We start from the raw sequence: 25,297 nt of genomic DNA, 5'->3' as shown, positions 1-25,297 counted from the left end.
TATGCATGACTTCAATAATGAAACCATCCAAATTACCCTATTTTATATACACCGCAACTCAAGAAAATTTATTCTGAATTAAATGCATTCATTAATCAAACTGCAAACATGACAACTCTTAGACTCTAACTTAGACAAAACTATTGAACAGAGTGTATCAACAAATGTGATCAAATACAAAACAATACAACGATCGATACACTGCGTCAACCTTGCATCGCATCGAACTTCGGCTCCAATGTCCCTCGGGAAAATGCGTTACCACTTAACACGCCGCTGTGCAATGTACTGTTAGAAAGTACTCCATGACAATGCTCAGGGAATCTGTTAAGAAAGCTCTGTAATGACCTCAACACACTGGATAGAGATCCTATAATCATTAACAACATTTCTATCTATTTATGTGTAATGCAATATTCCCCTCAGGCATTGTTGTGGAACAGCTATTAAAGATGAACATTGAAGGCCTTTCAATTGTTTACCAAGGGGGACTAACTTTGCAGAATCTGATATTAACTACAAAGAGACACCTTATTCAGATATACCCTCTCGTTCACTGAACAATATCAGTAAGATATTTTAATCCATTCTTTCTTTTTAGAACAGACTGGTTTTGCTACCAGGAAAAGCTGATCTCCCCAAAGTTAGAATATAAGATTTACAATTATGATTTAGTTCTTAGCTTAAAACTACTCTGGCGGTACACCAAATGGTTATTAACCAACAACAAAATGAAGGAATTCTGATAAAGTCTTGATTCAAAAACAATCTGGGTATGAACGGATATAATTCTACCCTGCTGTTAATAAATAGAATGTTTACATATTTACAAAATTATACAATATAGACTTGACGTATATCATTTAAACGAGCAACCAGAATTCTAGACAAAAAAAATAATTTCATCTTTTTTTCTCATTTCAGTGCGTGGTGTGCTCCTGGCAGAACTTGGCAAGCTCCTGCGAATAAAGGAAGATAATGTAATTTAGATCGTGTCAACTGCAGAACTATTTAGTCATTAAACATTCATAGGTCTTAATAAATTAGACCATGACTAGGAACCTAAAAATTCCAGTCAATTACAGTTATTGTACAGTATATTAAAGTTTAACAAGCCTCCAAGCCGGTTTTTACAAGTGTCTGGGGAGAGCTCAACATGCCGCAAATCCATGGGTATAGTTTTCTGAAAAGTCCACATCTGCAGTTAGCACACGAGGGCTCAGCTTTCTGTATTTTGTGCATTTCATTTGCAGCTAGAACAGCAGAGGCACCCTGATTATCTGCTGCATATCGATCAAAGTGGAAAGGCTACAATTGCCATCATACAGATTTTATTGTCTCGACACTCCTTCATCCATCCTTTTGGACCTGTACAAGAGTCCTGCTTGTTCAGTGTTAAGAAGCAGGAATTATTCCAGAGTGAAGTGAGCTTTAAAGGCCACATTGAAATGTTGTTTTTAGACTGGCCTGTACTGTGTATATATTGATTTCCATTTGTCTCATAATTATTAAAATAATTATTGTTGGCAACAGCTCTCATCACTACCAAGGTTTTTTGTCTGTTAAACAATTTCCTTGTTGAGTTTTCTGAAGTTTTGTTAAGTTTACAATTGAAGTTTAAGGTTTTGAGTAAGCCCATGTGGAAAAGTCTCATGCAGAAGTCTCATTGTATTTCAGTGTATTGTAACAGTTCTGCTCTATGAGCTCGGGCGTACAGCTGGCAGTGGCTCAGGAACCAGGTCTTCTGGATTTCATAGCTGAGATTGTTCAGATAGCTCTGTGTAATGACTAGAGGGCAGGAATTTGAGCAAATGGACCTTGGCCTAATCTACCCTGAAATACCTGAATAAACTGTTCCTCCACAACCATCACTGGATAACTGCCTACATAAAGCTCACTAAAAAACTCAGGCGAGATGTCTGTAACCTGCAAACATTTCATCCTATTCATACTAGCCATTTAGGTCAATCTAAGAGATAATGTTAAAAGGATGGATAAACAACCCCATTTTCATTCATTTATTTACTTTTTTTTAATTCCCAATGGTAATCTCCACATGCAAAATATTATACACTGCATAATGTACTGCATTTACTGACACATGTGTACATAAAATGTTAATTTGGATGTTTACATATGTCTATGTAAACATAAATGTTATGTGTATACAGTATTCTTTATTCTTTATTGTTACCTTTATTTACCTTTCTTTCCTTACTACAAACTGGGGGGGGACGACATTTGTCATCATTAGTAATGGATTTATTTGATGAGAAATCATTAATAAACATAAGTTAATATAATAATATGTTTAAAAAAAGATGGAGAAGGCCCAGTGCCCTAGACAGGGCATTACTACCACATAATTACTCAATCATTTGTATTGAGGAATACAAAAGTAAAAGGCCACCATAGCTTCCTCCATCAGGATTGCCAAGATTGAAGTGCAGATCTAAGTTATCCTTTATTTCCAAGGCTACTAACTGGCTTGTTCTGAACTAATGATTGCATGTTTTACTTTGTTTTTTATCATGCTTGTATTTTATGTATCCATCTCATACACTGATGACCCTATTTCTTCATTTTTTTCTGAATTGTGAAGATTCTTAAGCTGCTAACTTGTTTTTCCTCATCTTGAAGGGGTTCATGTTATGTTAAATGTATTGTGTACTGTGTTATGTCTTTTACCTGCCTGCAAAGCAGTAAAAGAAGTCTATAAGTAAACTGTTTTTAAACTGTGGAATAAGGAGCCAGACACAGAAAACCTGACAAAGAAGTTTGCCAGCACACCTTTATTTAAAAGGTCACTGGGTCTCAAATACAAATACATTCAGTTTGGGAAAAAAGCCTAGGAATCATACACTTCCACTGAGCATTAGAACGGCAATTGCTCACCCAGACAAGACGTTTGGTCTTTTCCTTTTTCCTCAATATTTCTTTTTAAAGGTCTAAACTAATCAGTCTTAATGATAACATTGTGAATCGGATCTTAATCCAAGTTCATTTTTAAATGCCAGAGCTTTCATTTCCTAAAAAAATGGTGAAAGGACATTTTTTAGGTAAAGATACTTGCTTGGAGCTCAGCTGTCCAGATATCAGCAGTTGGAGTCCAAGCTGTTTCATGAGCTGACTCTACCTGGGAATCCCTAAGCAGCAGTATAGGACTGCCGCTGTACTGTCAGGGTTGGGTGGCCAGGAGTCACGGTATCTTGAGTGACTCAGTGCAACACTGACTGCACTGACTGCAGGGGCTTGCCGGTACTCGTGAGCTTGAAGCTTTCCAACAGAAATAGGAATGACTGATGAGGTGAGAATGGCAAGATCCTTCTCACCCCATTCTGGTGCAGGGGACACAGTGGTGAGTCAAAAAGACCAACCATGGACGATTTTAAACAGGAAGGGCATAAAACACATAAACAATTATCAGCCATTCAAATGACTGAATAATTGAGATTAGAAAGAGCATGGGTAAGTGGAAGACTGCACAGGGAGACAGGACAACTCACAGTGCCTCTGCAGTTAACAAAAATGCAAACCACAAAGCTGTGCCAGGACCTATTATCTTAACGTGTTATGAAAGAGGCTAATCCACTTCTTGGGTGAAGGGATGACCAGTCTCGAGGCCCTTGTCAGCTCTTCCTCAGCTAGACCACACAGCTCGCATGCTGCACAAATGTTCTCAGGAGCAGAGCAAGGAAGAGCACCTGTTCCATCTGTTCCATCCAGGTCCTGCGAGCACAGACAAAAGGCGCTGTCTGCCTGGCTCCTCAGCTCAACAGCACAAGTGAGCAGAAAGGATTAGACATGTCAGCCGAGACAAAAATATTTCTAACAACTTGATAAAAATAGATTTTTTTTACCCATTAAAATATATTTATCTGACCGAACAGCAAATAAAGGCAATCCTGCTGCTTTTTTGTATCATGCACACTGACACGTAACAATCTGAACCTAGAGGAAAATAACTTCTCCTGGTATTATATTTAGATTCCACTTTATTTAGAAAAATCTTCCTTAGTATGTCTTTAAAATGCTTCACTTTACAGGCCATGCTAATAGTGGTTGTTCCCCAATGCTTCGCTGCTGGTTTTTTTTTCCCAAGAGAAAAAAACTAAATTATATTTCCTAAAAGGAAAATACAACACACCTATTGAGTTTCTTAAATTCTCATTCTGAAGGATCTGTTGTGTTGTTGTTAGGAAGGAAAAAAACACCAAAAAAGATACTGTGGTGATGAATGCTTTTTTATGTGTCTCCTTGCTCGGTTTAAAATAAAAGGATTTTTACTTTACTGCTGTAATGTATATGGTTTCTATTATACTGCCTGCAATACTGGAGATGTGTGCCAGGCCTGCCTATCCAGATTCTTAGCCCCAGTTCCAGACACAGCCTATTGAAAAACAATCAGTGCTTCAATACATTACTGGAGACACCACAGCACTGAACGTTTCCTTGTGTGTGCACTGCTGCTGTCAGAATCACAAAAGTCTGACATGTGCTAAACATGGGGAAAAAAGATGCTTCAAAAACTTTTCACAAGTACAGGCTGTAACCTCTTAAATTTTACAGGCGTTCTCAATAAAAGGAATTGCAAATCCATATTCCCTTTTAAAAAAAAGAGTATTAAAGCCGAGAACTCCCTGTGGTGGCTTTGATTAAACTAAATAACTGCATTAAACTTGACTCATACCCAGATTTATGGCATTTGCTCTAATTGTGGCAGGCCCAGCATATGTCAAATATATATCTCTACGCAAATGGTTTTATTCATCTCATTTGGCAGCTCTAGATTGAATGGTGGAAGTTTATATTGTTAGTTTAATATCTTAAATTGTTTACTTAATTTGCTGAACTCAAAACATGCTGGTTAATCCTCCTATTAACAAAGAAACTTAGCATAAAACATTTCCAACATGAAATCCTCTCCTCATGAATTGTAATGTTAGTGTATATGCAAGAAGACTAACCCAAGTGGCGACCAGACTGTCAATACAAAAAATCGCGGACTTAATCAGGTCTGCTCCAGAATTAACATCACATTTACACTGGAATTAAACACAGACATTACCAAGGTGAGGTATCGATACAACAGACTTCAGAGTTGATATCACTTTTCAGTAGTTCAGCTGAGACAGTTTCACAAACTTACACTTACACGAAAGCTTGCAAATTTGTTTACAAAATTCTAATTCACTTACCAGATTTGCAATGTTCCACCTTTGAACAACCTTCAGTTCAGATGACTTCCCTATAGAGTAACCCTTAAAATTTGCAGATAATTGTCTGTCTGCAAAGAAAGTGAAGCCTGTCTTACAGCAGATTTGTGAGCAGGTTTCCTGCTCTTTGTTACGAAACAAAAGACACAAGAAAAAAAACAGAGCCATATTCTTTCACTTGTCAGAAAAATATGTTCACACTGTAAGGTGGCTGTAATGTGGACATCCATCATCTCTATCTCCATTTGATAAAGAATGGGGGACGTGTGCTAAGAGGCACTATCCTGCAACCTTTGAGATTTTTTGTGTAATAAACACTATACTCAGATGAAAGGGTCATCTGCTTTTTGTAACAATTGACACGATTAAGGATATGCGAGCTGTTACTGCAAACACAACATTCTTATCACATGCACAGAAAGCTTGTTGCACTTACTTTGTTTATTCCACTGCTTGACAGGCAATTACAATATATCTGAAATTAAAAAACGCCTTGTGCGCCCCTCTCTATAGACACTCGTACGCTATTTCACAAATGCAGCCATCTGGAATCGACAGTTGTTTTTGTATACATTCGTCAAGAGGTCAGTGTTTACAAAAAAGCAATTTTCTAATTAGAGAAACATATGCTGAAAAGAACTGCAGTGTCACCAAACACTGGCGCTGTGCCGCATTCTGTGGGAAAAGGGACCTGATGATTTGCAGCCCACACCTGTGGGCACAATGTTTCAATTTAAAAAAAAAACATGTTGCAGGAGGAGAAAGCCTGACGAACTGGAAAAAGTGACAGCTACCAGTGAAGTTTGCTCATACAGGATGTGATGGAGAGTGGGGCTGTACCAAAGAGCCACAAATGTGGAGGAGAGCAGAGAGACCTCATACTGTACATGTACAGCCACCTTCATTAGAAATGAAGTCACCTACATTTCCTTCAGGTCTCCGCTGAAAACGGAAGGACAACACTATTACTTCCCTAAAATAGATAGTGTGGTCCTTCGTTGTCAAAAATCCCAAACACCCAAAGTGTACTTGTAAGGTTCATTGAGAAGTTCTTGTCATTGTTCTTTCATACTTTGGCTTTTCTTTCATCTTAACAATTTGCTGCCTTCGTGAAGCATGTGGTCTTCATTTTCCAAGCACAATACTGTGAAATCCTTGCATCACCAGGCACAATAAACACAAACGAGTTAACAGCATGTCGTGTTTCATTTTAAAGTGCTGTAGTCATGTCTGCTTCTCTTACAGCTGGCTCAAGGGACAGAGCTTAATAAGTCTCTGGTGAACCCAAAAAAGAGAAGAAAGACTTTTTTTTTTCTTTCAGGAACAAGGAGTAGACATGCCCTCCTGTATAAGCATTGGCAGACCAATTTACACACAAAAAGGCTCTTCCACCATGATGTAACACATGAGAATATTGTATGCCTGTTTGTTTGTATTTCTTCAAAAGTTAGCTCCACTTTTACATGTAACCACAGAACTCTTTTCATGGTGCTGTGCTAACTCACTGATAAACTGTGACACAGTAGGTCCTAAAGCTGCTTCTTTTGAAAGCAGCAAACTAAAGAAAACAAGAAAAACAATCACAGGCATAATTCCAGAGGTAATTAAATATTTGAGTTTATTATTGGTCCTTCTGTTTCTTTCTGTTTGCTCTTCAACAAACAGCTACACCAATCTGATTGAAAACATTAAACTACAATTAAAAATGTTACAAGAGCCCCCCTCCCATGCCAAGTCTGGATTTCTTCTCCAATTCTGTTAGTCACGCATCAAAGCAGTGGCTTTGGAGATGGAGCAGAGCAAGGCTGTCATAGCTCACAGAATCACAATTAAAGGTCTTGCAAAGCAGAGAACTGGTGCATAACCATATGTGCCCAAAAGATGATGAGGCAGCAAACTCCGTGTGTGTCGAAGACACAGGGCTTGTCATTGCTATAGCTGCCATCAAACCTCAGATTGCTGTACAGGCTCATTCAAATTGTTGTGTGTCAGCGATTTAGGATTTGTGCTCACAGGATTGTAGCTTACTTTCAGCTGTGTTATGGGAACACAAAATGGACATTTTCACCCCGTATGCACATGGGGTCAGAGAGAAGCACAGGATCCAAACAGGCGCGGAGCTTAGCTGCGGCTTTCAAGGCACAATCACCTCTGTCCTCCGGCCACATTTACAAGCCTGTTCAGAGTGTGGATAACAGGATGCGTTTGAGCTGATCTTCATACCAAGAGGCCAAGCTACGAGACAGAAACCTTGCCCAGTCGCAATCCAGAGCAATGAAACATGTTACAACTTTGGGATTTGTGACTGAAGCCTTCTCCTTTAGCAAAATCTCAAAGTAGGAAGCTTTTAAAAAAAGGAGATATTCTACCTGCATTGCTAAATTAGGGTTAGTCCAGGAACGAAAGGCTAATACCAAAGTTTCTGTAATCCCTGCAGTGCTCTGATATTATAATAAAAACTGAATGTCGCAAGCAGATAATAAGCAAAAAATAACTAAAAGTTTATTTAAGTTCAGTTCTAAGGCAAAAAAGAATGGGACAGCGTTCCACATTGCTCAGTTACGTCTCCTCACTCACTAAGAATGGCAGTTAAACTACATTCTCTCTCTGCAGTCTCCCTGTGTCTGTGAAATTCCAGCATTCAAAGAGACTGGGGAGTCTTCCAGGAATCCAGTCGTGTTCTGGCAAATTAGAGGAGCGTTTAGGTCCAGCTGGTATAATTAGAACGATGTGCCTCAGCTGTGGCAGAATCCTCATTCTCCTAATCTGGGCACCAAGTAAAAATCAAGATCCAGACACGCACTCTGCTCTCCCAGCTAACAATTCGCTATAGGCATGATGTTTCTTATGATCGCCTGAAAGGTTGAGCTATTTTAACCTGAAGTTAAACCCCTATTACTGAGATCACGCCTTCTATAGAGATTTCAGGCGAACCAAAAATCCGAAGGCAGCTGTGAAGCCAAGAGCTTAAGCCATTAGCTTGTGAGTTAAGATCTATCCCTCTGGGTCACGCTTTCACATAGTTTCCAGTTTTGACAATTCGAAGTACTGTGCAGTAAAGTCCATTACATACAGTACGGTTCTACTAGCAGAGATTCCCACTCAGCATTTAAGGGAATACATTACTGTTACCAGATTAGATTGCCAAACTATTTGTTTTATAGTCTAATATAATCCCTCTACTAAATTACTGGATAGGGTTTGGTTGTCTATGTGTGGTTCCACAAATAAAGATTGATTCATAGTGTTGTCCTGAATGTATAAGTGAGCTTATGTGCCTATTTAACGAAGACACAGACATTGAGGGCTGGAAACTGTGACCAACTGCACCAGAAATCAGTGGGGACTGGAGACCTTTCCTCCAAATAAACACTGATGGATTGAGATGGACAAAAGGGCTAGTTGAACCTGCTGATATGTGACAAGTATGGATCTGCAGACACAAAGAAAGACAGAATCTGGATCTGTGAAGTAACAGCTGTGAAAAACAGCCAGCCGCTCAGAATCCTGGCAGAGATTTCAGAGCTGGGCTTATGCAGCGATGAAACTCCAAAACATGTTTTAATTTGTTTGGTTTCTCATTGCAAGAAAAGGGCTTTCGGTGAAGACAGCCTCCAAGCAATCTGTTTCTCTGCTGCTCATGGAGAATATTTTTTTAGAGGTTCATATGCACACACAGTAAAGAGGTTTAATCAGCGAGATGTTTAGCAATCACTCATAAACAAAAGACAAAGGTAATTACCAGGCAAAAAGGAAGCACTGGCATGAGAGAGAACTTGAAAGATCAAGATAAAACAGGGCGGGCGGAAGGGGGGGAGAAAGCTCCAGGAGGACGAGTACCTTCACAGATCCTGTCCAGCCGCTGCCTCTTCACTTTGTGCTTGTCCATCAGAGCCATGCTGCCGCCGCCGCCGCGGGGGCCCCCTCCTCCTGCCGAGAGTCGAAGCGGATCTTCGGGATCACTAGCACACTGCCCCGCGGCCTCCCGAGGGCATACCGCCTGCGCCGCTCCTGCACACAGACAGACACCGGCCGCTCAGTGCCCCTGCCAGTCCACTCCGCCAGCCTCGCGCCCACCCCGGGCGAAACACAACACGGGTCTGCAAAGGGGATCGGCCATTGCGCTGCCCTGTTCTTACACTGGCTTGTAAGATGGGGGTACACGTCGTGACGACCTGTTCACACTGGGGATCCCCTCCCTTGCCGAGACCCTGGACCTCCAGTCTCAGAAATCACAGCTATTAAACATCCTCCGCTCCTAACGAGATGGTAATGTATTTGTTGACCGAAAAAGTAACATTTGAACCCAGCAGTGAGAAATATCCTGAAGTGTTAAAATTAGTTTGTCGGTCAACAACAAATATAAAAGATGTTAAAAGATGCACCCTTCTGGTTGGTAACAGTACCAACTCACCATACTGTGTATTTTAATTAAAAAAACAATGAAAAAGAAGTAAAATGTACAAATCTGAAAACCTCATTTCGAATCCTAGAATCCACAGAGGCTTTACTTTACACACACAGAGAGATTTGTGAAATAGTGTTTGTTCTGTGGACTATTCTAGGAGAGAGAAAGGTCAGCTGTAAAACAGCACACTTAAAAGGGCATGCTATGAAGTCTGCTTAATAACACCCAGCACAAAAAACAGGAGTGCTAAAGGGTAAGCTCATCAAAATCCCCGGAAGAGGTACTAATATACTGTCGTAATATGCACAAAGTAATTTTATTGCGATTCCTTTATATTCAAATTATATTCTTAAGGATTATTCCGATCCATCACACTTAATTATGCAGTTATTTGCAAACGGTTTGCAAATATTTGCCTATTTGTCATACATATGACAACTGTCTGTGTTGAGTTAGAAGTTCTTAGACATGATATTTATAAAAAAAGGAATACGATTACAAATTTCCACTTCAGAGTAACTGAGAGAAGGTTATGTAGGGTCCTAAACCTAATACAGCTAAAAGGTTCTAATTTAAGCATGAGGGCAGCATTATGGAAGGATAATAACAAAACACAGGGGTTCTGTCTTATCTAAAATTTTTCATTCATTCAAAATTCCATAATGTCTGATAATCGACACCCTCTGCAGTTTTAATGACCAAATGGACTTTCATTTTACTTTAATTGAGGAGCACGTAGCTGTTTTTAAAGAAAAAGGCCATTTAAAAAATCTCCTCCTTCTGCAAATTTAATTCTATGAGTTTTCATATTTGAGTAGGCCTGTGCTGTGCTGACAGTGTTAGACCTCATGACATCATATTAACACCGAGGATCCCTCTCTTGCCGAGACCCTGGACCTTCAAAAATCACAGCTAATAATCATCCTCCGCTTCTTAACGAGATTGTAATATATTTGTTGACAAAAAATTGAAATTTGAACCCAGCAGTGAGAAATATCCTGAAGTGTTAAAATTAGTATGTTGGTCAACAACAAATATAAGGAAAGAGGTTAAAAGATGCACCCTTCAGAAAATCATACCAACTAACTATTTTGTATATTTACAATACAATAAGTGAAAATGTGTACTTTTTCACTGGACAAGCAGAAATGCTGGGAAATTGGTTAAATCAATAGAATACTTTGATTCAAAGACATGCTGATGTCAATTAGATGTTATTCCAAGGCATTTCCCCATTTGGAAATCTATCAAGCTATCAAATCCAAATTTGATTTTTAATAAACAAAAATCTTTTACATTTCAAGGGAAAAAGTCATCCAAGTGGCACCCTGCATGTTATTGCATATTGTCAGCATTAGATGGCAGCAAAAAGAAAGTATTAAGTGATGGTTATACCACAGTGACTCCACAGAGCTAATAGCAAGCTGCTTTAAGGGAACTATAGATGTGAGTAAACTAATAAGCATTCTAATGGACGGCTCAAATCCACTTTGTAAGAGCCTAAATATCAAACAAAGTACAGTATCTCTTGTGGAAAATCAAGCCAGATCCATGTACTGGGGACTCAGGCTAAAGCAAACCAGACCAAAACTTAGGCTGAAGTTTTCGATGTATCAGCCATACCCATTTAGAGCACAAGGGACACATATAATTCGCAGCCTAACAACTAAACGAAGTCGGTAGAAGGAAGAACAAAACCTATTTCGCTTTATGTGAGACAGAAATCACTGAGACTGTATGTCGCTGCACTCACACTTGCTAGCCAGCACCCGGAGATTTCCAATCCAACCTTGCCCCTTCCTGACCCTGCTTGAGGTCCTGGCTGCTGCCTTAGGGGATGTGAAGCAGTCTGATGCTCGCAGCAGGCTGACGAGGGCAAGAGGAAGACTTGCTGCACTTCCTCTACAGGGAATGCTGGGAGGAGAGGGTTCTGTGTAAGTTAGGGCCATGGCTGTGCAGAGTGGCAGGGAATGGGTGTTTCTGTTAACCACTGCTCAGCTCATCTCTCAGCTAAACATTGCAGCCTCGTTAATTAATGGATGGCCTGGGAACAGTGTGCTGCACTGCTGGAGCCGTGACTCAGTCCCTTTTTGCTCTAAGGCATTCTGGAAATTTGGAGACCATGTAGCTTACTCACAGGCAAATTTAAAGAAAAACATGATGCGTTACATTAAGAAGCCAGTGGTTTGACTTGCTTAACAGGGATCATTCATTCTCAGGGGTTGCAGTTTGTAATTGTGTGTCCTGTTCACAAATGCTTTTCGATACACTTTCATGTTGTGATTCAGAAAGCCATGACAGTGGAAAATCAAAACTGTTGCACACCACTCTCAGATGTTCTCTATATCTGGATTTTATGTTCATCAAATTCAAAAACTTAATTTGCATTACATGTGATTCCTACTGTAGATCAGATGTCTCAGAGCCAGGTGCCAGAGCCAGGTTACTCCACAAAGTGTCATAATATAAACATAACATAAATAATCAATTTTTTTAGGACATGACTTTTTCTGAAATTCTAACTCATACCTATTAATGTCTTGAGATAAGCTGCTCTAAACAAGCAGACTATAGACCAACAGAACTGGGAACATGTTCTACTTTTTTTGTCTTCAAGCAAATCAAGAGATGAAAAGGTTGTTCATCACGTTCACTGCCCTTAGAACATGCAATTATCTTAACAGTGGGAAAAGTAAACTTTCAGCCAGATTTATCAGTCTTACCACAAACATGTGTGTTTCACTTTAAAAAGTTGAGATCATCAGAATAAAATGAGTCGGTTTTCAAGTTTCACTTGCCAAAACATATTATATACAGCCTCAGTCCAATTAAACCCATATTGTATAGTCCTGAAAAGCATTCAACGGTCGTCAGTGTCATACTGAGCTAGTCCCACTTTTCCAATTTCCTGCTAACTGATGGCAGTTAAGTAAAGCACAGAAAAAGTAAAAGATCCTTTTAGAAAACCGACTATCACCAAGACGAACTTTGCACCAGCCTTTTCCTATTAAACTCCAAGCAGAACTGTGCTCAAGGCTTTAAAACAAAATCCTAGCTAACTCTCAAACATAACTTCCATGCTCCTTCATGACTAGCACGGTCAATGTTATTTCCATATTCAGGGATATTTCAGAGTGCTAGCTGGATGCTGCAGGACTTGTCACTCCAGAGGGAGCTCCTGTACTTCATTAAGACATCACAGGCACAGAAAAGCATTGTTTAAAAATGCTTGAGGTTGGCCGACGACACAGTCTACTGCAAAGGAAATTACTCTGTGAGCTTTGATGCGTTTTCTAGCAATCTTGCTTTAACTACTTCTTCCTCTGAATGATTTATGAATCACCCACCTTGCTAAACTTATATTTATCAGCATAGTTAGACAACTGTACTTAGATAACTGCATCTCTAAATACAGTGTAGACTTTATCACAACAGCCCGCTGTCCATGAGCTGCAGATCAGTTCAGTCCTCTCTGCCCTCAGCATGATAAACACCTAAAGTCAAGCTCTCCTGTGGTCTAACAGAGTTAGAGTGGAGCGGCAGTGTTTGTATCTGGGGCTCGTTCTGCACACTCAGCTTCATGAGCGTATTGCCTGATCCTCTAAACACTACAAACACAGGTGGGCCTGAATAACACGTAATCGTCAATCAGCAGTGCTCACAAGGCACAGAACAGAACAATCCCTATGAGCCCAATTTCTATACTGCCAAAGGCTGGAGCCTCCTGTTAAATAACCAGAAGAATCTTTATTCAAAAAAACACAAAAATTGCAATGGTTTCTTAATTATGAATTACTTTCAGTTGAGTATGCAAAGAGGGACTCCATTTTTCAATTGATTGGATTGATTTTGGCCAAAGTTAAAAAACTACCAGAAAACGTCCTAATCTGCTATTTATCCTTTGAACGTCTGCCATACCACACAGTGCTCTCGACGGGCAAAACCCATTTACAGAACAGCAAAGATTTTTTATTTCTTTTGATCGTGTACATACACAGCTGCCTGAGAAACAAACAGCAAAACAGCAAAGTAAAACAAAATCTCATTTGGAATGTAAGTGATGGAAAATGGCTGAACAACCCGTGAAGAAAACTATTTCTGAAACATGTTTAATGAATAGCCTACCAACACAATAGAAGAATCAATAGTGAAACATGAACCGGAGGACACAAATGGAAACAATTTGGAGGTGTTTTTAAAATTGTGAACAGGAAGCACTTCTTGACACAAAGGGGCAGCAGTGTGGCACTGTGGTTAGAGTGAGTCAAATCACAGGTGAGACAACGCTGTGTTACCATTGAGCAAGCTACTGCACCTGAATTCTTACACTAAAATATCCAGCTGTAATGAGTGTACAGGCAGCCTTGCTGTCAAAACTCATATGATAGGTTCATTAATTAAACCAAATAGTTACTACCAGACTAATTAATTATTTGTAACTGTGCTCACTGAGAGCCTCTTTCTCTTAGTCCTTACACTTTCCAGCATCACTCTGCTAGCATACCAAGACCTCCTCACTATCCCCTCACAAAACACACATTCCTGGACAGTAACGCAACACCTGTAAAATTCTCTGTGTTGAAGGAAACAGCCAGCCCCCTTGCTGAACACCATAGGCTGGATTTAGCGCAATCACTTGAACAATAATCCTCTCAAATCTTCCAGCGCTTGGCGCTGCCAGCCTTCACAGGTTTTGAAAACATATCATAAATCATGGGCCGGCTACGATAGCTGTCCTGTCCATACACATGTGAAAACACTCAGAGCGCCAGAAAAACCCCTGCAAACTTCAGTATGCGTAAAATTACAGCTCCCCGGAGGAGAAGTGGAAACAGAATGCATGTTTTTTGAATCAATCTACATAAGGGTTGCCCCAGCTTCCAAATTATTTGTGTCGAACCAGATTGCTCAATGATAATACACAGGGGGATAGGAAAACCTAAAGCCAGTGATTCATTAATTGTGTTAAGTACTGTATGTTGTATATTAATCACTGTAAAACCCATTAGCTAGAGACAATTATAATCCACTCTTAAACAGGATGCACTGAAACACTATGCTCTTATATTAAGAACATAAGAAAGGTTACAAACCTGAAGAGGCCAATCATCCTATCTAGCTCGTTTGGCCGGTAGCTAAAGGATCGAGGGAGGTCATCCAACCCATTCTCAGGAGAAACCAGGGCATCAGTTTTCCCCACGTGGCGGGGCAGCTTGCTCCAGACTCCCACAGCCCTTGGAATGTGATTAACGTTTCCAGTCTGTTAGGAACACCTTCCTATAGTTTTCACTTGTGCCTCCTGGTCTGCATCTTGCCAGTGGTTCTGAAGAGGTCCAGTGGCTTGACATTACCAGTGTTCCTAAGGACTCGTGATACTTGAATCTCATAGCTTTCTCTGCTCACAACTAGAATTGACATGTCAGAGCAGGACATTCCTTTCTGCCCGAGACTGTATCTTGGTTGCTCTTTTCTCGAATGTTTTCAGGGCAGCAACATCTCTTTTGCAATGTGTTAACCAAATTCGTACAGCGCAGTTCTATCTTAAACTAGAACTTCTACTGTTATATAATCTCAGAGTACAAAGGCGACATTCCTTAGAACTTATTCATTTGTGCTATTCATATCATCGACTGGCATCACAGACGCTTCAGTTTTGTTATTCCAGTTTTAAAAGTGCACATAGATGAAGTATAGAAACTAGAAAGTAAGGGTGTATTATAGCATCCTGGCTGGAGACACACAGATAAAAAAAATTGACAAAATGCAGTAAATCAGTTCTAGAAATTATTACCTGTAGCTACAGTTATGTCTGATGATAAATTCAGCCTTAAAAACCTGACCTACTGTATAGCTTATAATAAATATAAACCATTCAGTGCATGTGTAATCGGTAATTTTACACACATACATTTTTCTCTTTCTATTTTACTACTGTAAAGATGAAGACTAAATTATAAATGGCCTGTTAGATGCTAGTAATATAACATTACATATGACATGCTTCTCCCATATTGTACACAACTCTAACTCGCCACCATCTGGCCACTGAGACTGCAGCGGTACGCTTAATTTCCATTTGCTTCTTTTCCTGAAATTGCATCTTACAAAGAAGACTGAAGGGAACCTAATATTTGGGAAAACACACATAAAACCACTGCAGAATAAAACTATTGCTCTTTTCAAAGTGCAAAACAACCCACTTTGCTCAGATGCACTTTTTGAAATAAGATGGCTAAAGCAATTTTGTTTGTAGCCAGATATAAAGACATCCTATTTCACAAAAAACGTAATTAGTGCAAAGTGATTACTTTACTTTGCAACCCATTCCCACTGCCAAAGGTAATGATGAACAGGCAATTAGTCATAAAACTGAAAGGGTCTGAATAACCTTTTCCAGTTTGTATTGTCTGAAATACACTACAGGGAAGTGGGGGGTTAGAATTATTAAACTGTTGTGACAGCCGATGTGGTACAACTTTGTTTAGTTGAATCTTTTTTAATTGGATTAACTTTTGGATGCAGACAACTTACATAAGATCTTTTACCAAGCAACACTCAGAGGCTTCGAAATGTGTTTGAAATTAAAACCATGTCCACGGTTAAATTAATGTGTCAATTTAATGTATGTGTGTGTGAATAATTTATTCCTCTCAAAAGGTCAGGCTGTGTGCTCAGTACCTCCTAAAGTGTAAATACAAAACTACCCCGATAAAGCCTGAGACACAGAAAGGAAAGCTTACCATTCTGAAACAAATATATTGAATTTTAAAAAAATGCATTACTCTGTATAGTAATTATAGTATACTATACAAGTTTCCAATGAAAGGTGACAATAGAAAAAATCAATTCTAACTGAAACGTGTAGAAAGCAGATTTACATATACATTACTACATATAGTACAGTCAGGTTTTAAACTGATTTTAATTCAGATATCTCAGAAAAAAGACAATGATGAAGGACATCTTACAAGTTTTATTCATAAAGGTGTTTGGTCTGGAAAGTGCTTCATTTATCATTACAATCTTTCTGTGGACATAAAATTAAAACTAAATTCTATAAGCTTAATTATATTTGACATTTAAGCACCTAACTTCAATTTTCTGCCAATATTTACTTTACGTTTAACTTCTTTGACCTTTCTACCTCTTACATCAATTGCCACATTGTAGGCCTAGTCTTGATTTTTCCAGCTGAACTCCACTTGCTTCCTATTTGGCCTTCAACAGGCTTCTGAACACTTGACAACATATTGTACATCCAACTGGAAATCCATACCATCTAGCCTATAGCATTTCTCTCAAGGTTTGTCAACAAGGCTAAATCAATATTTCCTTTACAACAAAAACAACAGCAGCAGTGTCAATAAAGTTCAAAACATTCCCAAAGGGACAAAACTGACCCAATCAAACTGTTCAAGCCCTGACTTTTTTGTAATTATTGGAGTAAACCTTTTATTTTTATTTTTTAAGCTCCCTGTGCTTTCATGGTGGTGAACAATGGAGCAATATTTCCTTGAACCGGTCTGTCTTTTTTTGACAATGAAGTAAATCTTTCACTACAAGACCAAAACAAGAAGTGGCTGTGAGAGAAAACAGGAAGTTCAAGGCACCATACGGAATGTGACTAATAATATCTCATTACAGACTATGTTTGTCCCAGGCCTGTCCATCAGAATCTGAAAATGGGCAAACATCTTTGCGTGGTGTATGTGTTTTTGTAAATGTCTCTAGACGACACACAGACCTCCTTGAATGCTTGTGAACTCCACGATCCAAGCTGGACTCTTGCTTACACAATAAACAGCTCTGTTGTACAGTGAACTCAGGGCTCAGAACAGCCTGAGGCACATAGCACACCTAAGAGTAAATTCTCAATATTACTGAAGCAGAAAAACATTTGCAGGATGTGATCACCATGAAGGGTAACCAATCCATACACATATACACACATTTTCGCTTCAGTGCCACAGCATTTATACTGAGTAGTATTAAAAACACATCAAATGAGAATGGGAACTAATAGCATTTGTTGCATTTTTAATGCATCTTAGAATGGTTTTAACAGCACAGATCCCTGTACAATTTAAGTGTTGCTTTGCAATTTTACTATCAGTATCAATCAGGAGTGAAATGATTAATTACTGCTTAAATGTATATTAATCCCAGTGGCTCAGAAGTAATCAAAAGCACACAGATTTACAACAGGAGGGAAGAAAAAACTTTCTCACAATACACAAATAAATTGCTTGTTGAGGAGCTACAATGCCACAGACTCACAGCTTAGAGCTACAGTACCCTGTGTCTCCAGCCTTACATACTACAGCAGATTTATACCTCTACTGTTAGCCCAACAGCACAGAACAAAACTTCTGGTTCTTAATTACTCTGAAAGGGTAAATAAAGCATGTTGTTCATGTTTCCAAAATGTAAGGAACCACCTAAGAGAGTAACAAGAGTAGTGGACCTGGAAGAGAAGGAAGATCTCATTGAGAGATGAATCTATCAATCAATCAATGAAAATGTCCTCTTTCTTAAAGTCAATTATGACCGAATCTTTTAAATGAGCTGGAGTAGCATTCTGCCACAGATCATAAAACCTTTATGCTTTAAGTCACAGTACAAATGACTTAAAAAAATGTGTCACACTAAAGTTGTGTACTGTAGCATGTACCAGGAAACCATTTTGAAATAACCAACATTAAGAATCATCATTTTTGTTCTGATCTATCACTATTGATAGAGTAGAGTTGGTGTTATAATTAATACCAACAAGGCTCTGAAAGTGCTTTATACTGTATATAGGAGGGGACACACTTCACCCATCACTGAAGTATAGCCCCAACTCGGAGACCCATGGCAGTCCATCACACACAGCAGATCAGGTATAGAAGTGAGAAATTGAATTAAGCAGAAAATGTAGGTAGTTAGAACCTCGGTTTGACAAAGGAGGGAACCTGGGATGTTGTACCTACAGCACAATATCCCAGGTCACCATCCTGAGATACTGATTTGGAAACTGTGGTCTGGAGCAGTGTTTGCTGGCTTTTGGTCCAGTTGAGTTCTTCATCACAGACTAATGGATATCAGTTTTCTATCTAGCGCATATCTGTTCACAGCTCTGAAAGGGTCAAATGGGATTTGTACTCGATATCAACCCTGTACCAATTTCTGAGTCTCGGAACTGCCCTCATTCGGGTCTGCTGCATGAAATAACTAGCTACTAGCTGGACCTCTACAGAAGGAAAACACAATCATCATGGGAGTGTCTAATACAGTCATTCCCACCTGCGTCTCCACATCAACTGATCAGCTAGCAAGAGCTATTTAATCAGAAATAATGGTGAACAAGAAGAGGGATATAGGGTTTGGTGTGCTGAAGTTGGAAACAGTACCCTGTACGTAGAGCATTTTTGCTGCAGAAACAAGTTCAATAAAAGTCTAAACAAACAAGCAGTTCAACTAGGCCATCAATTAACACCAGAGCTTTAGAGATTTAGCTCAACTACAATAAAAAACCAGCAGAGGCCACTGCTCCGGGGGGAAGAGCGCCAACTACTGGTCCACCAGCCCCTCTCACGTGGCTCCCTGGTTTTCCCTTAAAGGTGTCCCTTCCCACCACTGACCTGACCCAGCCTTGCCAGACTCCTAAGATACAGGGTGGGAACGCTAGCTTTTTAAACTGGGTAAGTATACAGTAAATGGGGAACAAGAATAAAAAGAACAGTCGTGACTATGTTTTAAAGAAATGAAGAGCAGGGAACGAGACTGAGAATGAGAAAGCTGGCCTAAATATGTGTTAAAGGATGGAGAGAGTGAAGGGGGGGCAGCATCTAAATGTTATAAGTGAGAAGTAGGGAGGTGTCAGACAGAGATGAAACCCAACAGAGATGCACATTAGAGCAAGAGGTAAGAGAGATTCACTAAGAGATGCAACAGAAGAGGGAGAGAGAGGATGCAATGTGATGTAAGGGATTCAGACAGAGGGACAGGTAAACAACGTGGTGCGAGGCAGTGAGAGACAGCCCATCTGAAGGCTTTAAGCCAACAGCCTAAACATTTGGCAAGCAGCCGAATGGCAACTTCCTGTGTGTCCTCACAGGAAACCCACTTATAAAAATGCTGAGAATATGATTCAGGGTTTCCTGGTCTAAAGAAAAGGTGGTTATGGCTCACTCCCACCCCAGCCTTCCCCCCTCCAGTGCCTCAGACATTGCCAAATGCACTCCTTATTCCAGTTTATATTGACAAGAAGCCAAGCAAAACTGGACTGATACAATCCAGGAGACCAGGCAGTGAAAAAAAAGAAAAACAGCCCACAAATGTGCAGTCACATACACTCATCACACAATGTGCATCAATCTTTATTGACTCTACTGCCCATATCTTTACAGCTCTAAACCCACATGGGAACCTCTGTGTCAAGATGCATTCTGTGTGCTTTTTGTTGTTAAGGTTTAGTTTTAAGGTCATAATAACATTTTACAGGTTAAAGCCAAACAGTGACTTAAACAATATGTAACTGCTAACTATCTTTCAGTCAAATGAAACCAAAACAAATTCCCATTACGACCGCCCTGTGCAATGACATACCTACGTGCCTCACACTTGCAGGACTAACAGGTCTGGAAACATCCAAGCGCTCCCCTGCTCATTTGCACCCAGCACTTGCTCAGTTTGTTTTGGTAATAGAAGAAATGGACATCTCCAAGCCCAACTCCTAACCTTGATTCAAAGATGCCAGCAGCTTGCTCTGGCCTGGATGGGTGGAGGTGGGGGGGGGGGGGGGGCAACCACCCCAGTAATTAATCTGGAGGAATTCGCTTGGCATTAAAATAGCATTTTAAAAAATTCAATGAGTGGATTGTGTAACAGACACCTCACACAACAGAATACAACAGCCTAAGACTGGTGACTCCTCCCGCCAGTGCTTCTTGACAGGAACTAGAGAGCTGTAATTAACAGAACTGTTGCGACCAGCAGCACCTGTCCACAGGTACAGCAATGCTTTTTAAAATAATGTCTGCTATAAACTGTTACTGCCCCTTTCCATACATCACTGGAGAATGCTGTAGTTGTGAGAAATCCTAAAAGGCAGTTCACATTCAGTAATGTCCTGTTCTCTCCTGCTTCTGAAATACAGTTTTCTGTATTATTCTCAAGGCCATCCCCAAGGGCAGGAAAAGAGAACACAGCCAAGTACTTTTGGGGTACATCCTGCCTGTAAGAAACATTACAAGATTACAAACGAGAGGCAGTCATTCAGTCCAACTAGCTCACTAGGTTGCTAGAGGCTAATTGGAAAAGCACTGAAATAGTACAAAGCTTTTATACACAGCATCATTATCAAACATTATCAAATCTTTCAGTCCTATTTCTATATCAAGAAGGACCAGCACAATGGCACCCTTATTGCAAACGAAAAATGTCACTCTGGATAACCACAGTGGACAAGTGGACAGCATGAGCTGTGATTGAGGACTTCTCTGGATGGATTTCTCTTGGGGACTTGGGGTTTTCCCTGAGCATTCTGCTTCCTTTCCACCTCCTGATGACGTGCTGGCTAGGTTGCCAGGTGACCTTGTGAGTGTGTCCATGCAACATGCAAGGTGTAGCCTCACCTCACTCTCCGTGTTTTAGGGAAAGGCTCCAGTTTGCTTGAATAAGCACATTTCTAATGACAGATGTGTGGATAGAAGAATACCCATAATGTAATGTGAGACTTGGACTTAAAAGGTCCATTCAGTCAAAGCCTTTTATTTTCTGCACAGATGACCTATCATTATTTGAGAAAGGCAAACACACTGAATATGTTATCTGACAAAAGCCTAAAGGAAATACATGAGCTCCACTTCACAGAGCAATCATATTCTTAAAAAATATCTTTTTTTAAAAGAATGAATCAACTTCAGTTTTACTGTGCAAGAGCTGGACAAAACCCACGCTGAATGTTTTGAGCTAAGTGCTTCTTTGGGTTCTTCACTACAATATACTACAGACACGAATATCCTTCAGCAGATCAAGAACACTATTCTGTACACACACATGTTCCCTGCAGGCTTCCCTCTTAAACCAGATGACATTACCTTTGTTCTGAAACTGCAAGAATTGAGGCTTTTTCTGTCTACAGTGGCAAGGTTTTTTTTTTGGTACATTTCCCTCGACTTCAGGGAAACATTTTTTTGGTGTTTGATCATCTCTACAAGACACATCTTCAAATATCATCTTAGTGTACAGTTGCAGATTAGAGGCAATGTAACCTGGAGGCAATTTAACCAGCAACAAAAAAAAAAACAAAGCACAAGAACAGCGCTGTTTTAAATAACAAGTCGCTAGTTACATTATCTCCTGCAACACGACAACCCTTTTAACATCTGGCAAGACCAACTAACAGCACAACACCACAGTCCATGACAGGTGAAATATGGTTCATGTCCAACCTAACTTTACACAATATGTCATCAGCACCATTCGGTTGGTATACAGTAGCTGCTTCTAAATCAGACTGCCATGTTTGCTTATCTAAGGGGGAAGGAGACAGGTTTAAGAGGTTCAATGCTATCCCTACCCATTGAAAACAAGGTTAAAAATAACACCTTTCCAAGTATCTATGACTCTGTGAATTAATTACTGTATAAAAGTGCTGATCACTAACTCAGAGGAAAAAACAACAACAACGGGTATTTATCATACCGACACAGGATCAAACTCTCTGTCTGCACAAATACATTACCTGAGTTATTACAGTGTTTTGTACTTGTGGCAGCTTTATTGATAATGGTGGTTTCATAAATTGATTAGTAAGGGATAAACCTCTGAAATGGAGCGAAGGCAAATAAATAAGCAGAAGTAATACCGAAGTCAGGGGCTTCTGAACTTTTCTTCGTTTGTAACAGGCTTTTTTTACAGACAATAACACATGCAAATAGTCACCAACAAGACATATCATTTAAATGTGTGGCCTAAAAAACACAACTGAAGTATCTTTTACTGAGCAGACTACAAAGTGGGAACACACAGAAAGTGATATTATACAATATGCACATCCTCAGCATGCTCTTCCAAGATCATTTGTAGCTGCATTTCTCCTTTCACCAAGCAGAGGGCACACTAGGCAAAGTTTTTTTTAGTTTTTACTACATCAACCAACTTGTGATTTTGAACAGTAAATATGATCTGTCTTCTCCTGTCAATTATAATAGGCAAGGCCCCTTCATACTAGTGTTTTCTCTTTTATATAGCATAGACTCACAAAAGTGGGAAGTTCTGGGCTTGAACAAATGTTTTTGCAAATGTTAAATAAATCTTCAAAAAGAGTCCATGACTTTTGTCCCCAAAAAGATAGTAATCATCTTGAAAATTAGGTCATACAATATAATTATATATCTAATTATATATTTCAATATTCATAATAAAAGAATGATACAATACTGATCTATATTTGTATATCTATTTTTACATTTTATTATAATATCGAGCTTATTTGAATATTGCCATATACATTTTCTGCTTCATTTTCTGTCACAAGTTAATATACATAAAGAGTACAATGTACTGCTGTTTCTGAAGGAGAATTGTCCCTGTTTGGAGACAGTATGCAACAACCCAAATCCAATCCAGCTTCACACTTCTGATGTCAGCCTGTAAAATCTAGAGGTCAAGAGACATTTTGATGAAAGAAATTCAGATTATGTCTCACTGCAATTAAAAGGACGAATCTTAACTCTGGTGTCTGAACACAAAATAATCTACCCTATTGATCGGCTTCCTGCAGTCAGACTCTTCTCTTCACCTCTAGACACATTTAGCTAATGAATTAAAGATCCTATGGGGGTTTCTTTTATGCAACAGAGAAAGAAAACTCAAATTAAGAACTACAACAGACAAAAAACAGAAAACACAGCGAAGTATCAATGTCAGAACCAGCATCAATAAGATGTTCAATCCAAAGGGGATGCTCTTTAAATAAGTGCAGCATTTTAAATACAACATTGAGCTCTTCCTCAGCTCATTTGTAGAATCTTCTAGAGACAATTATTGCAGAGACTGATCTGTTTTTATACAGACAGACAGAAACGTCTCTGTTTATTAAAGGTAAATGTTATCAGATAATACTCCACACAAAAATAAATGCAATTCCTGTCCTTTAATGAGTGTCAAACAATGTCAATGACAGTTTAATATTTTTGATGGCCTTACTCTAATCTCTTAATGCAAGAACATGTCACCTAAGTGAATGAGAGTATATTGCCTTTTGTCAGAAAGACACACAAAAAAATGAGCTCCAGATTTTTAAACACCAGCCTCCCAAGAAAGCTATTAAAAGGGATATTCACTACTGCAGCCTACTACACCTCCCCCACCCCACCCCACCCCCACCTCTGCCTGAGTGGTGCCTCGGTGAGACAACTGTGCCTCACTGCAGCCCAGCACAATAAGAGTCCTAATAAAACTGCTTTCTCAGGGCTTTCGTTACTGGGGCAGGTCAAAGTGCAGAAGAGGGTCATTGGATAATAACTAGGGTCATTTCAAGTGGAAAATTTAGGTCAAGTATGTTTGGAGGATACCATCCTAACAACAAGAATACATTTTTGAAATGACACCGATTTTTCATTTTGCCCTTTAGCTCTTTATGACTACGGCCTGGTCTGTAAAAGAGATTTTTGGCGGAGCTGGAAGGTTCTCTACAGCCTCCGCCCTTCAGTATTCTCTGCACCTCCTCCATGACAAAACTGGGCCAGACTCAATGACCAGAAATTACTGGAAAGCCCTTACCATGACACACACAGACACACCCAGTACCTACTTTTTGAAACTCAGTACCAGATTTGGAAACTTCCCAGTTCCCACTAGCACACAAAGCCAAGTCATAAATCTGAAAACCAACTATGAAGGCTTCTGCCGTTGAGACTTACACTGAGCCTTGATTTGTGATTTCAATAATAAACACAATGATCAAACGGTATTTGATAGGATAGCATCTGCAATAAAAACATCACCTGAAAACTACAGTAGAATCCTGGCTCACACCGGCAGGTTAGCACTCCAGTATCTCAATTGCTCCAACTGTTCATCGTCTTTTCACTGTGTTTGACATGCTAGAATACCACGTGGTCTCTACCTATCTGGAAACGGGGGAGGGATAATGAGGCTGTCTTTAGAAATTGATGTTTTAATTTAAAAATGTAAAGGTAAATGTGTTTATTAAGCCACATGACTGGGTGGTGACCTCCATTTCACCTTCCCAGGTCAAAAAGGCCTCAAAACTCTGATAACTGTGAAAGCCTGGTGAAGTCTTTAGGTTTGTTCTCCCTGACTTAATTCCTATATACTTTTACCACCCAAGGCTGATTTATAAAACATGCAAAGAAAAAAACTGAGTAATCTTTGCGAGCGAGCTAGAAAAGACTGCTGAGAAACCGGGAATTACAAATCAGAATTTTGATAAACTAAGGTCACAGTTTGGGCCTTCAATGTCTACAAATATGGTCAAGTATGGGCCAATTTTACTCTGAAATGCTGTTTGGAACCTGACCAAAATATTTGCAGTTTTCTTGTTTTCTCAGCATTTTAAATGGTAACAGAAGAACCATGAGGGACCTCACTAAGTCTGAAAACCTGACTTAGAACCATGAGGGACCTCACTAAGTCTGAAAACCTGACAAAAAGTTGCAGG

The 25,297-nt window shown here is 39.5% G+C and overlaps 1 protein-coding gene across 4 annotated transcripts in view; it reads right to left on the bottom strand.

The window, feature by feature from the left end:
- Positions 1-25,297, bottom strand: part of ctbp2a (C-terminal binding protein 2a) — a 113,820-nt gene that overhangs the window by 56,367 nt on the left and 32,156 nt on the right. For 3 of the 4 annotated variants that reach the window (XM_088635122.1, XM_088635121.1, XM_088635123.1), the window contains exon 2: positions 9,057-9,227. The exons of the other annotated variant lie outside the window; for it this stretch is intronic. In XM_088635122.1, coding sequence (XP_088491248.1) covers positions 9,057-9,114 — 58 coding nt within the window. In that variant the 5' untranslated portion in view covers positions 9,115-9,227. The remainder of the gene's footprint in view (positions 1-9,056; positions 9,228-25,297) is intronic. 4 annotated transcript variants of the gene reach the window in all.

This window comes from Lepisosteus platostomus, chromosome 6, assembly GCF_059453375.1.
Source record: "Lepisosteus platostomus isolate fLepPlt1 chromosome 6, fLepPlt1.hap1, whole genome shotgun sequence".
Taxonomy (NCBI): Eukaryota; Metazoa; Chordata; class Actinopteri; order Semionotiformes; family Lepisosteidae; genus Lepisosteus; species Lepisosteus platostomus.
Note: the sequence above shows the minus strand (reverse complement) of the source record. Positions and strands in the feature narration are given on the sequence as shown.